This window comes from Sus scrofa, chromosome 7, assembly GCF_000003025.6.
Source record: "Sus scrofa isolate TJ Tabasco breed Duroc chromosome 7, Sscrofa11.1, whole genome shotgun sequence".
NCBI lineage: Eukaryota > Metazoa > Chordata > Mammalia > Artiodactyla > Suidae > Sus > Sus scrofa.
Genome location: NC_010449.5, coordinates 53,876,918 through 53,890,577, shown reverse-complemented (window position 1 = coordinate 53,890,577; position 13,660 = coordinate 53,876,918). Strand labels below are relative to the sequence as shown.

Sequence of the window (13,660 nt, the reverse complement as noted above, 5' to 3'; positions counted from 1 at the left end):
GCCGCGTCACGTGAGCCCGGAGAGTGAGCGCGGAGCAAGCGGCGGCGGCGGGGCTCCGCCGCAGCAACGCGGGCCCGGGCGAGCTCGAGCGGGTGCAGGACGCGCTGCCGCCGCCCCCAAAGCAGCCCGCGGGGCCCAGGACCGCCGGGCCTGGCCGCCGGCCGGCCGTGCGCCGAGTTCAGGTGGGAGCGGCACGGTGCGGCCGGATACGCCGAGAGCCGGCCTGGCGCGCAGGGAGCTGCCGGGGGGCGGGGGGTGGGGGGGCGCGGGGGGGGCGAGGGGCGCGGGCGAACCTCTAGGCGCGAGGCCTGGCGCCCGCACAGCTGTCCTGGGATCCGCGTGAGCGTCCCAGGAAATGTCGGAGGAGCAAGGTAGCGCCGCGCTGGGCCAGGAGCGGACAGCTGGTGGCAGAGCGACCCCACGTGCCCAGCCGCACTTTCCCTGCACGGGTCAGTCCGCTGCCTCGGCGCCTGCCGCGCGTGTCCGTATGCGCGACGAGAGCGGGCCTCCCATATGGCAGGCGCGGCGGGGCCTGCGGGCGGGCGGGTGCGCGGCGGGGAGGGGTGGAGGGGTTACTGTCGGTCACCTCAGCCGGCCCGGGGGAGGGGGCGCGGGCCGAGGGCTCGGTGCTCCCGGGGCGGCGCTCCAGGCTCCCCGCGCCTCCCCTTCTCGCGCACGTTCCCACACATGCGGGGGCACCACGCGGCCCCACGCGCGAGTGTGTCTCGGACGCCTCCTCCGACTCTCACCACGCCCCGCACACGCAGTCACACGGCACGAAGTAGCACCCCCTGCGTCGTTAGCAAAGCAGGGAGTCCACCCCGCCCGCGGAGAAGATCCGTTCCCTGTGGACCCTCCCCCCTCCCCCCCAAGGAGAGGTTGTTTTCTCCCCCAGTCCGCGGGCGTGACAAAATCCCCAAGTGCCTGGGCCCCTCGGATCACTTTCTCCCTAAGGGCCAGGTGGCTCGTGGGGAGACCGGCCGCCCCACAGGTGCGAGGACGCTAGGCTCATGACTTTAGGACCGGCGGGGCGGCGGGGGAGCAAAGACTCTTATTTTGAAGAGCGGCCCCGGCCGGCTGCCCCCGTGATTTGCACGCTGACCCAATGGAAGGCCCTTGGCCGGCGCTCGGCTTGTTATCAATTACATGTTGTTCCTGCAGCCGCTGTGTCCCCGGGAGGATAAACAGCAGGCCTGGCCGGGCCGGGTAGGGGCGGAGTCCAGCCGTGGCCGGGGACCGGTGCCCGGAACAGGGCGTCCCTCCCCCTGCACGCAGCCTGCTGTGCCACGTGCTGCTATGCCGGGCGCCCTACAGCCCCCGCTGCCTCTCAGTGCTCTGGGTCCACCCAGGCTGCTGAGCTCTGCATTAGGACCCTGCCCGCCTGATCCTGGCCCTCTGTTCCTGGTCCCACCCCTGCTCCCTTCCCTTTCGCTCAGTCAGCAAGTTGTGCCGGGTCCTGATTCGGACTCTGGGATAAGTGTCGAAATGGCTTCTATTCTGGAGGGGAGGTAGACAGAAAATGAAGCACACAAATACATAAGATAGTTTCCCGCAGTGGCAGCTGTTAGGAAGACTCTGATGTGAGGCGTTTTAACTGGGTGGTCAGGCCCCGCAGGGAGTGACTCCTGAGCTGAGCTGAGATCTAAGTAAGGCACCCCTGCAGTGCTCGGGAAGAGGAGCCTATGGAGCAGGAACAGCCAGGATGGTGGCCTGAGGCTGGTGAGCTTGGTGCACAGCAAGTGCCAGTGGGGCAGTTGGAGCTGAGGTCTGGGGCAGATGGGCAGGCGCTGGGCTGCTGGGAGGAGATGGGGTGCTGCTTCCTCCCATCCTGCTCCACTGTCCTTACATATTTCCCCCGCTGTTGTTTTATGTCATTCACTCTGTGACTATCTCAGTTTACATCTCTAAAAGGTAAGGCCTCCTTTGAAAAGAATGTACCAACCACAATACATCATCACATTTTAAAATATTAAATGTAATTCCTTAATTTCATGGAATATTCAGTTGGTGATCACATTTCAGGAGAGACTTTTAAGGGCAGAAACATGACCCGGGCTGCCCCTTACCATCTGGTTCCTGGTTTCGGGAAGGCTGGGGTTCCTGGATTCCTAAGCATCCAAGCAGAGGGGCAGAAAGGCCATGGACTCACCCACTGAGGCTCACCCTAAAGCCTGGTGCTGCATGCAAACCGATGCGCTCATTAGTCTTATGAAAACCCAGGAACTAGCCACACTTGGCAGCCTCCCAACCCAGCACAGCAAGACATGGCACAGAGAGGGTGTGCTACCTCCTCAAGATCACACAGCTGGTAAATTGCAGAGGCAGGAGCTCAAAGCGTGGGTGACTGGAGAGAGGAGTTCTCCAGCTGAGTGTGAGCTCTGTCCTTCACATTATCTGGCATTTTCATTCCTTCTCAGCACCCAATTTGGTGAATTGTGTGTTTTTTAAAACCTGAGTTTTAAAGTCTTAGCTAAATATTTAACACCAAAAAGCCAGATGTTCTGCAAAACTGCCCTGGGTGCACACTTGCCAAGGGTGTCCACTTTGCCGTAGTTTACTGGAGATCTGTGAAGCTTCCTGGTTAGGGTCATCAGAGCATGGAACAGATGGGGAAACCAAGGTTTGGGAGAGCAAGGACTTGGCCAAGGTCACAGCTGATGATGGCCTGGGCCTGGGAGACTCTGCCCCTGGCTGGGGCTGTCGACATTGGTCAGGTGCTGGGTGCCAGACCCAGGGCTAGTGCTCGAGACAGGGCAAGGGGGTGGGTGCAGAGATGATGCCAGGCGGCAGAGAATCTCTGGCTTCAGATGCAGGACATTCCCCTTCCCCAACCTCGGTAAACACCCCACCGTGGTCACTGGATGGGGACAAAGGTCCATAGAGGTGGCCCTCTCACAGCCAGACACTGTTGACTCTCTTTGGACACGAGACCTAGCATGGCCTTCACAGGGCGCAGCCTCCTCTCTCCTCTCTGCTGACGTTCTCTGAGCCCCTCCTGGGCACCAGTGCCTCACCAGGAGCTAGGGACACAGCCGAGACCAGACACCCAGCTGGCCTTCGTGGAGCCCCTGGTCTAGGGGGAGACGGGAGTTAGCTGGGCTGTCCTGAGGTGGTGAGTGCTCCACAGGGTGCAAGCTGAGGGTCTTTGCTCCCATTCTCCCGGGCAGTTGTGACTCAGAGGAGTCACTGCTGTGGCACAGGGCCTTTCTGCCCACTGCTAAAGCCTTGGTAAGGTGACTGACCTGGGTGAGAGCATTTGTGAAGGCCCATCCCAGCCTTCCCTGGTTTGCAGAGGCGGCATCTGAGACTGGAGGGTGGGTGGGATGCCCCCTTTCAGCCCATGAGAAACAGCCCATGATGGCAAGCAGGTATGGGCCTTGAATGTTTTGCCCGATTAAAAAACTAACTGCCCAGCTTAATTTGAATCTCCGATGAAATTTTTTTTTTTTTAATATAAGCACACCCCACCCAGTGTTTGGGACATACTTATATTAAAAGTTGTTCATTTTTTTAAAAATCTGAGTTACAGATTTAGCTAGGCATCCTTTTTTTTTTTTTTTTTTTTTTTTTTTTTTTTGCTCAATCTGGCAACCCTCCCCAAGCCGCAACAGCCCAGGGGTCAGAGGGCAAATGGCCATTCTCCTACCCCCTCCCGTGAGTCTCCACTGACAAGGTCAGTTGTCCTCAGATTGCAGTGACTTGATTAGCTGGACAGTATTACCATCTTGACTGTTCAGGGTGCAGGGGGCCTCTGCACACACTCACTCTATCCCTCACACGCATGCACACCCGGTCATTCATAGATACATGCGTGTTCCTTCCCAGAATTGTTCTGGAAAATCTGTGTGAAACCACAAGGGCCATGTTGTGCAATGGGCTTGGAGAGCACTTTTGCAAACAGGTGGTGCAATTTCAGAGAACACTCTTGCAGGCAGAGTTGTCCCGTAGGGCGGGATGGAGGCAGGATCCAGGCGATTGGTAATGGGAGGCTGAGGCAGGCAGCACAGGGGCCGCAAGCCCACAAGGTGGCAGGTGCACATGCCACCCTCCTGACCAGGTTCCTTGTTCCTCTCCGCAGCTGCCACCAGCACGGCCAGCATGGTGGACCACTTGCTTCCAGTGGACGAGAGCTTCTCGTCGCCGAAATGCCCGGTTGGTTATCTGGGTGACAGGCTGGCCAGCGGGCGGTCATACCACATGCTGCCCTCGCCCCTCTCAGAGGACGACAGCGACGCCTCCAGCCTCTGCTCCTGTGCCAGCCCTGACTCGCAAGCCCTTTGCTCCTGCTACAGCGGTGGCTCAGGTGCTGAGGGGCAGGACAGCATCTTGGACTTCCTGCTGTCCCAGGCCACGCTGGGCAGTGGCGGTGGCTGTGGCAGCATCGGGGCTAACGGTGGCCCCGTGGCCTGGGGGACCTGGCGAAAAACACCAGCTCCTGTGAAGGGGGAGCATTTCTGCTTCCCCGAGTTTCCTGCGGGCGACCCTGATGATGTCCCAAGGCCCTTCCAGCCCACCCTGGAGGAAATCGAAGAGTTTTTGGAGGAAAACATGGAGCCAGGGGTGAAGGAGGCCCCAGAAAGCCACGGCAAGGACTTGGAGACCTGCGGCCAGCTCTCCACCGGGCTACACAGGAGCCACCTCCATCCTGGGTCCGGTGGGAGAGAGCGCGGTGCCGCATTGTCGGGCGCCAGTGCAGGCAGCAGCCAGGGCACCGGTGGGGGTCCCACGCCAGACGGCCCCATCCCCGTGCTGCTGCAGATCCAGCCCATGCAGGTGAAGCGGGAATGTGGTGCAGAGCCCGCCTCGCCTGGGCAGGCCCCAGAGAGCGTTAAGGTGGCCCAGCTCCTGGTCAACATCCAGGGGCAGACCTTCACGCTCGTGCCCCAGGTGGTGCCCTCCTCCAGCTTGAACCTGCCCTCCAAGTTCGTGCGCATTGCCCCTGTGCCCATCGCCGCCAAGCCCATTGGGTCCGGACCCCTGGGGCCTGGCTCCACCAGCCTCCTCATGGGCCAGAAGTTCCCCAAGAACCCGGCGGCAGAACTCATCAAAATGCACAAGTGTACTTTCCCCGGCTGCAGCAAGATGTACACCAAAAGCAGCCACCTCAAGGCCCACCTGCGCCGGCACACGGGCGAGAAGCCGTTCGCCTGCACCTGGCCGGGCTGCGGCTGGAGGTCAGTATCGCGGCCACAGGCCAGGCGGTGAGTGAGGCCCACGCGTCTCTGCTCCCCTGGGTGTGCAGCCAAGGCCACGTTCTCGGCCCTTGGATGCAGCTGCTTAGGAAGCGGAGCGAGGGCTGGGTGGGGGCAGGGCCAGAGCTGGCACACTGCCCAGAGGTTTCCTTGTCCCCGCACCCCCCCCCATCACTGGTCTCCAGTTTCACAGTGACCAGGTAAGGCTGGCAGCGGCCAGGTGGGAAGAGGGGCTAGGCCATGCAGAAGGGCTCTCGTGATGGTGACAAAGGGAGCTCAGGATAGCGGAGGGCAGCCGCATGCCAGCCCATGTGCGTGGTGCTCCTCGGCACCTCGTGGCGCCCCCAAGGGTAAGTACCCCCTCTACTCCCCATTCACAGCTGAGCAAGCAAGGCTCAGACCAGCTAAGGAACTCGCCCAAGGGCACCCGGCTCTGTAGGTGAGATTTGAACCCAGATTAGAGAAGCCACATCCTGAAAAGGCTGCTTCCCCACCCAGAAGGTCCAGCTGTTCTCGCAGCCGTCCTTGGGTACGTGGTAGGGGGGCCATGTGGACCTGGAGCCGGGAAGCCACAGGGACCAGCGACGACAGAGAACCAAGCTTGGGGTGCCTCCCAGGTGCTCTCTGCGGCACCGGGGGACGCCAGCTCTCCAAGGCGGGGTCTGCCCAGGGTTACCCAGCCCGTGGGCAGCATTGCTGGATGGGACCCGTGGATCACCCTCCTTTTCCAGAAACTCAGGCAGCATGCTCAGGGTCTTCCCGCCAGCTCTACCCTGCCTAGGACACCCGCCTGCAGACCCTTGGCTTGGCTTACCTGGGAGGGGCACAGAGCCTCAGTCACAGCCGGTGTGGCTTCTGTGGGTGTGGGGGAGCAGTGCAGTACATCCATCTATGTGCAGAACTGGACTTTGGGAGGGGCGCGGAGTGGTGTGTGCGCCCACGTCTGCATCTTGCTTTCTTCACGTGTGTCTCTGTGCTGTGTAACCAATGTGATTTACACGTGCACATTGAGTGTTTGTACCCTGTGGGCGTGTGCATGCAGCACAAAGGAAGCAGTTTGCTGCTTTTGTTTTCCTGACTAAATGTCACCTGAGAGCACTGGGACTTGGCCCTGGGGCAGAGGAGCTGGCCTCAGAGCTGGCCTTGGTGCTGGCAGACCCTTGCCCTGGAGCGCTGAACTGGCCAGAGAAAGGGCTTTTTTGCAAAGGCACCCCCAGCCCCATGGTGCTGCCGCTGCCCTCCTCCCAGAGCCTCATCCTCAGGCAGCAGAGCAGGTCCGGGGCCAGGTGTGCTGTAAGGTGGCAGCAGTGCAGTGTTCAGTGGTCAGTCAGGGTAGTAGGGCTTCACCTGCAGAAGGGGCCTCCTGACACCTTGGGAGGGCAGCTGGTGGCGGTGGTTGGAGCCCCAGGCCTGAGCTGCGCCCCCTCACCGTTGCTGTCAGTGGTCCCCTGGCCAGTGGGTCCTCACCTGTGAAGTGGAGGGCTTTCTCCCTTCCTCTGCCCGTCGGGCCGTGCATGCAGGGGGGGCACAGTGGTGCCCTCCACCTGGGCTTGTGTGGTCACTCTCAGATGAAAGCAGAGGGCGAGAAGGGCCTGGAAGGGGTTTGGCCCGGCTTCCGCCTGGATTGTGGAGACAGTGGGCAGCCTTACTTTCCCGGGCACATCCCCAGCCACTGGTGACCCTTGAGGAGTGCCCCTCCCCAGGCGGAGTGAGGCCAGTGGGGCGGCAGGGAGGAAGGGTGTGGTTGGTCAAGGCCCCCCACTCAGCTCACACCCCCCAGGAGGAGACGACCTGTGCTCTGGGCTGCCCCAGAGAGCAGAGGGACCCTCACCCAGGGTGCTTTAAAGGGAGGCAGCTCTTAGCCCCCAGCCCGGTGGCCCCAGGGGGAGGGAGTTCTCCGTGGGAGGAGGTGTGTAAGCAAGAGTGGATTTATGTTGGGATTCAGCTCTGCCCCTGTCTTGGCCAGGACCCCTTGACAAGGGGAGGCATGGTGGGTTCCTGGCACCGGGAGGTCTCCACGGAGCCACTGGGAGTCATTCCTGCCATCAGCTACTCCTAGGGCTTCTCCCAGGTCTGGGTCTGGCTGTTTGGGGGTCGCACGTGGCAGAGGCGCTGCCTGGCTGGAAGCTGAGGGCTCCTGAGAAGGCTGTTTCTCAGGATGTGGGAGTTCCTGGTTGGTCTTCAGGCATCTTGAGCCCCTGGGGATGCACACAACAATGTTGAGTGTCCCTTAACTGTGTCTGTGGTGACAGAGGTGGAGGGAGCCCTTCTCCAGCTGGGTGGGAGGTCGGACAGGTTTGGGGGCAGCTCTGTGGGGACAGGACAGGGGGTAACTTTGATATTCACCAGTTCCCCAAGCACTTCCTGTGTGCTAGGCACAGTTCTAAGGTTCTCAGAGCTGGAATCTCCTCTACAAATCCCCACACTTGCTTGCATACTTCCTCCCATGGGGAACTCATTACCTCTTCTGGCCTTTAAGCATACTCTGGTACATTTGAATTCCTATCCAGACTCCTCATCCTAGCCCACCGGCCCACAGGGTCTGCTTGCCAGCCTCGCCTGCGTGGTGCAGGCTCCCACTGCGCCCTCTCTGTGCGCTGTGTCTCCGCTTTTCTCTGGTGGTGGCTGTCATTGGTCCTAGAGTGGTTCTGGCTTTGTTCTTCCATCACATGCTCATTGAGCCCCCCACCTCCCAACAGCCACCTGGAGTGTTAGCACCATCTCGTCACCGAGGCCCAGAAAGATTGAGTCAGGGACAGAGTGTGACCCACCGTGGTGTGGCTGGCACACCTCTCTCACCTGCAATCCAGCCCTAACCCTCCTCTCCCCCTGTACCCCTGGTGTCGTAGTGGCAGGTGTCTGTCCCTTCCACGAGGCTGCCCCGTGCAAGGCACCAGGCTTACGGGCTGGGAGGAAAGAGCCAAGGAGCAGCAGGCAGGCAGCAGTGGCTCTGATGTCTGCCATGAAGGTGACATGCGCAGCAGGAAGCCCCTGAGCAGGTGCCCATGGGTCCCATGGCAGCAGGGGGTGCAGCCAGAGCAGTTCAGTCAGCCCTCCACTGTCACTCAGCGGGTAAGTGGCAGAGCTAGGAGCTCAACTGGGCTGCCCATCCCGCCCCCAGGCTCAGGACCTCTCTGCAGCCCCTTCCACGGGGGATGGGCCTCCATTTGCACAGGTCTGCTCTTTGCCTGCCCCTACCCCCGGAGTGGGGAGCTAGTCCCTGTCCCCTCTTCCTCCTGCTGGCCCTGACGAGGTGTTTGCTCTTCCTCCTCCGGGGAAGATGCTGGTCTGGGCCCTCGGTCCTGCTTCCTGCCCTGCACACCTTTGTACCGGCGCCCCTCACAAGCCCCCACTGGCCCACGTAACCAACCACTACCTCCTTCTGCGCCTGGTCCTGAGCGCAGTATTCCCTGTTCCCAGTAGTGATGTGGGTCCAGGGCTGGGGCCAGACCATCACTATTTGGATTTGACCTTCTAGGAGAAGCTGTTACCACCTTCCTAGAAGTTTCCTTGCTTCACTCTGGACACCAGCCTCCTGTGTTCCCTGAAGCAGAACATCCTGCTCTGTCCAGAGAGAGCTAATAGGCGTAGCAGTGACTCCAGCAGCCCTGTGGGGCAGGCACTCTGTCATCCACAGTGGGCGCAAGAGGCCCGGATTGGAGACTTGCAGGCTCGAGGCTCCAGAGGCAGGAGGAGCCAGGGCTAGGATCCAGATCCAGCCGTCCCACTGTCGGCCTGCTGTCTTGCTTGAGGAGACACCTTGTGACCCCTCCTTGCAGTCACAGAGCCCCCAGGGGTGTTGCACAGGTCGTGCACTGCCCAACCCTAGGGGCCTGTTCCCACTGCAGTAGACCCCACAGTTCACAAGGATGGCTTTCTGGCTTCACACCCGGTGGCTGTGTGCACCGGGGTGGTGCTGACATCACAGACTACTCTGGAAGGTCCCCTGGACCTCATGCTTCTCTGTCCTGCACTCCAGCAATGCAGATCATGGTTGTGAGTCAGCAGACCCCAGGCTCACAGTTGGCAAGCGATTGCCACATGCCAGGTATACTCCACGCTCCAGTCTTTGCAGCCCTGAGGCTGCAGGCTGCCTCTGCCCACCCCCTGTGAGAGAGCTGCTGCCTCCCTGAGTCCAGGGGAGCAGCCTCAGGGGGCTTGGTGACTCACCCAGGCAGTGTGTGGCAGAGCTCTCTGCCCACAGAGGCTGAATCTTAGCCACTGGGCCCTTGCCCCTGGGGCCCCGAGGCCCCTCCAGGGGCTGCAGTTTGGGAGAACGTGATGAGGTGTGTGGCGGGGTCTTCTGAGGGCTCAGGTCATAGGACCATGTGGTGCAGGAGGGGAGGGGGCTTGAGGGTAGGAACAGCTATTCTCAAGCCTGGCTGTCCCTCAGCTGCCTGCGTCCCCCACCTCCACCCCAGGCATCCACTCTGGCCTCTGAGACAGGTCCCAGGGTCTTCAGAGGACAAGTGAGGAAGCCGAAGTCCAGGATGGCTCGTGAATTTGTTCAGAACCGCACAGGGCTCGCCCCAGCAAGCCCCCTGTCCTCTCTGAGACCTTGTGTGGTGCTGTCAGTCCAGCGGGCTGGGCCTGGCTCCCTAAACAGAAGGTGTAGGTGGCCCGTGTGTAGTGCCTGCCGGCGGCATTGCTACACCTCTACGCTGATGGGCCTGACTCCTGCCAGGGTCACAGGCCCGGGCGCCTTGGGGCCACGTCCTCCCTGCACGGGCCTCTGGGGACTGACACCACCCAGCCAGGCTCCGGAGGAGGCCAGGCCCCCTGCAGTCACCCGGGTGGGCAGCGCACAGCAGAGCTGTGTGAGACCTTCGCTCTGACCAACGGGCTAAGGGAGGCCAGGGTGCTTGTCCTCCCTGCCTCCGGGCCATGCTCCCCACCTGGTGCGAGGCCCTCCAGCACCCACCTGAGCCTTCCTGGGCTTGTTCCACCCTGGTTCCTGGTCCTCAGCAGGCTGTGGGAACAAGGCTTCTGCCCAGAGGGTCCGGCCAGATGTAGGCGGCCAGCCCCCTCTCCTTGGTTGGGCTGGGATGGCTGCCCCGGCCTAACCTTGCTGGCATGTGTGGCAGCCGGTCCAGGAACCAGGCTGCTGGGCCTGGCGCCCCTGTGCCTGCCGTGTTCGTGAATCCATCTGTGTGTACATGCGTGAGTGTGTGGCGTACCGTGTAGCATGTATATGTGTGTGCATAGCGTGTGTGCGTGCTGGGACTTGAGAGCGCTGCCTCTGACGGTGCTCCATCCTCCGCTGAGTGCTGCTCTTTAGCATAAATGTGCTTACTGGGCACCCTCTGCCCACCAGGCACTGGGTTGCAATGGGGTGCGTGTCTTCCCTTGGATCTGGTGGCACAGACTGACACTCATCAAAAAGTTGAAAACAGAGCTCCTGTTGTGGTTCAGCGGGTTAAGAACCTGACTCATATCCATGAGAATGTGGGTTTGATCCCTGGCCTCGCTCAATGGGTTAAGGATCCAGCATTGCCATGAGCTGTGGTGTAGGTTGAAGACACGGCTCGGATCTGGTGTTGCTGTGGCTGTGGTGTAGGCCTGCAGCTGTAGCTCCAATTCAACCCCTAGCCGTGGGTGTGGCTGTTTAAAAAAAAAAAATTGAAAACTAAAGTTGCAACAACAGTGGCAAAAGCCAAGAAATAGAAGCACTTAGTGCTGTGGGGGGTAAAGACGAGATGCAGTCCTGGAGGGCTTTCCTGAGGAAGTGACATTTGAGCTGAGGGGTGGGAAGGAAGAGCATTTCAGATAATGGCACATGTCCTGTGACGAGAGGGGCCAAGGACAGGTCAGTGTAGGCAGAGCCCAGAGGAGGAGAGTGTGTGTGGTGGTGGTGGGGGGCGGGGTGTCTCACTGCCAGGACCAGGGTGGGTGGGGAGAGCCTCGAGTCCCCAGGGTCAGTGGCATCACCTGAGCCCTGCGGTCAGTGAGGGTCCTATGGCAGCTTCTCCTTCCCGGCCCCTGGCCTCCCAGGCAGGCTGTGGCCAAGGGAGAGAGGTGGCTGCTTTTAGGGGCACAGGGTCCAGGAGTCCTGGGGGAACGAGTCTGAACTTTAATTGGGGCACTGCCTGCAGGGCTGGGTAGGGGCCTCCTGTTTCCCCTCCCGTGGGGGTTGCTGGGTGGGGACCCTCACAGAAGCTCACAGCAGCTTCGAGCTCTGATCCAAGGGCAGATTGAGGTGCAGCTGTGGTCAGGCTGAGGACACCCATGCAGCTGGGGCCGGGGTGCCTGCAGCCGCCTCCAGCCAGGGTGTTGGGACCCCCGCCAGCTACCTGGCCACCCTGGAGGGCAGCAGGGGTACAGCAGGGGCTCGGGACAGGCCTTTCCCAGTGGATGCCACGTGCTCTAGCCACTGGTAAACCGTGGGCACCCGAGGATGCCCTGACCACCCATGTCCCACAGGTTCTCGCGCTCGGATGAGCTGTCCCGGCACCGGCGCTCGCACTCGGGCGTGAAGCCCTACCAGTGCCCCGTGTGCGAGAAGAAGTTCGCGCGCAGCGACCACCTCTCCAAGCACGTCAAGGTGCACCGCTTCCCACGCAGCAGCCGCGCTGCGCGCCCCTGAACTGCCTGCCTGCCCTCCAGCCCGCTGGTGCTTTGTAGCAATAATTTATCAGCCTCCTTCGGAGGACAGGACAGTGTTACCAGCCACCTTCTGGAGCTCAGGGCACCTGGGAGGTGCGGACCCCAAGCCCCCCACCTGAGCCTCCCCAAGGTGTCCCAGAGCGCCCGGCCGCCTGGGCTGGAGGCGGCCTTCGTGCCTTCGTGCCTTCCCGAGGCCTGGCCTCACCACAGGGGCACTGGCCTGGCCCTGCTCCCACTGGGCTCCCCGCCTGGGCTGAGGCCAGCACTTTATTGCTGGGAAAGAAGAAATGTGCAGTTTTGAAATGTCAGTTCCCAGAGGGAGCCGTGCTGGGAAGAAGGAAGTAGGACAAAAGTCCAGGGCTGCACTGTGGTGTGAGCATGGCTTTGTCCAAAATGCCTGGCTCGGCCTGAACACCAGAGGGTTTACGGGCAGGGCGGGCAGGGGTGCAGGACCTGGCCTCCGGGTGGGTGCGGGATTGGGGTGAAAGGCCCCTCTCTGCGGGTGGCAGTGCATGTGTGTGAGTTAAACACAGGGCAGATGGACAGGTGCAGGTTAGCCCCAGAGCATCTGCACCCAGCCTGGCTCAGCGCCCCCATCCTGTTTCCAGAGAGATCCAGACAGCAGCCTACAGGGTGGCCTTCAGGAGGAAAGGGAGCAGCTGCATTGCGTGTAGAAGAGCTAGATAGAGCCTCCAATCCTGATTTAGAAATGCATTCCTTATTTTGTCTAGAAATTAATATCAAATGAACTAGCTTGTTTTGAGAGGTTTATTTCACATCCTATGAATGTATGTAAATAAAATGTACATAGGTACATCTACATAAAATCTTTTAATAACGTATCAACATTGTGTAAATTTGAAATTTAAATCTATAAAGCTGGTGTACATACGTTACAATTATGTATATTTTCTTTGGTCCTTCATAAAAATATATTTACTTTGCCAATAAAAGGAAAAAGAACTCAAAAGCCTTATGGCATTGCTGTGCGGTTTCCCTCTGCTTTGCCAGGAAATGGGACTGATTCTGGGGGCAGAGCCTCCATGTTTGCATTTGCAGCATTCAGGGTACCTCGGCTAGTAGCCTTGGCTAGTACCCAGAAGGCTCCTGGGGCTGGGGAGAAGGGGGAGGGAAGGGGAGAGGGGGTAACCCCTGGTCCAGCAGCGCAGGGTCCCCACAGTGCCACCTCCACGCCAGCCGCTGGGGTTCTGCTCATTCTGGTTCCCTGGAGGGCTGTCTCTTCATAGACGCACACTGCCCCTCCCAGCATCACTTGTGGGGAGAGACTGCAGACCAAGCCCAGCCCACGGACCACCACTCCTCTGAATTCCTGCCTGAGACCCTTGCTCTGCACTTCCTACCCTGTGTGCATCTCATGCACCCACTGCATGCATTGTGGCAAAGGATCAGACTGTCCCCCACCTCCAACCCCCCGCTCAGACTCCCCCAGGAAATGGCATATAATCCTCACTTGCAATTCTGAAAGAATTAGGCGTCATGACCATGTGGAGGCAGACTTGTGGGGGCCAGTGCATGGGGTTAGGCGGCTGCCTCTACATCCCCGAGCTGCTCTGAGGAGAAGAGGTTGAGGCCTGGACCCATCTGCATGCCCCAGTGGACTGGGAGCAGAGGCGGTGGGGCCCAGAGAGCGAGGAGCAGCTGTGAACCAGTCAGCCGGGCCCGGGCGCCTGCCATTCCTCTGTCCCCCTGACTTGGGAGGCTGTCTTTTCCCAGGCGCCTAATGCCCATCAGGCAGGGGTCTTGGTGACAGCTTTGAACCGAAGGCAAGTGGCAGAGTGGGTTAGCAGTGGACATATGGAGCGAGGGGTGTGTGTGCGCGTGTGTCTCAGGGGGCGGGCATCCTT

General features: G+C 60.5%; 1 protein-coding gene across 4 annotated transcripts; it reads left to right on the top strand.

Moving 5' to 3' along the window:
• Window positions 20-12,765, top strand: KLF15 (Kruppel like factor 15). Of its 4 annotated transcripts, none has more exon segments than NM_001134349.2 (3): window positions 20-182; window positions 4,079-5,174; window positions 11,613-12,747. In NM_001134349.2, coding segments are annotated over 2 exon segments (1,239 nt in total). In that variant the 5' UTR covers window positions 20-182; window positions 4,079-4,098; the 3' UTR covers window positions 11,776-12,747.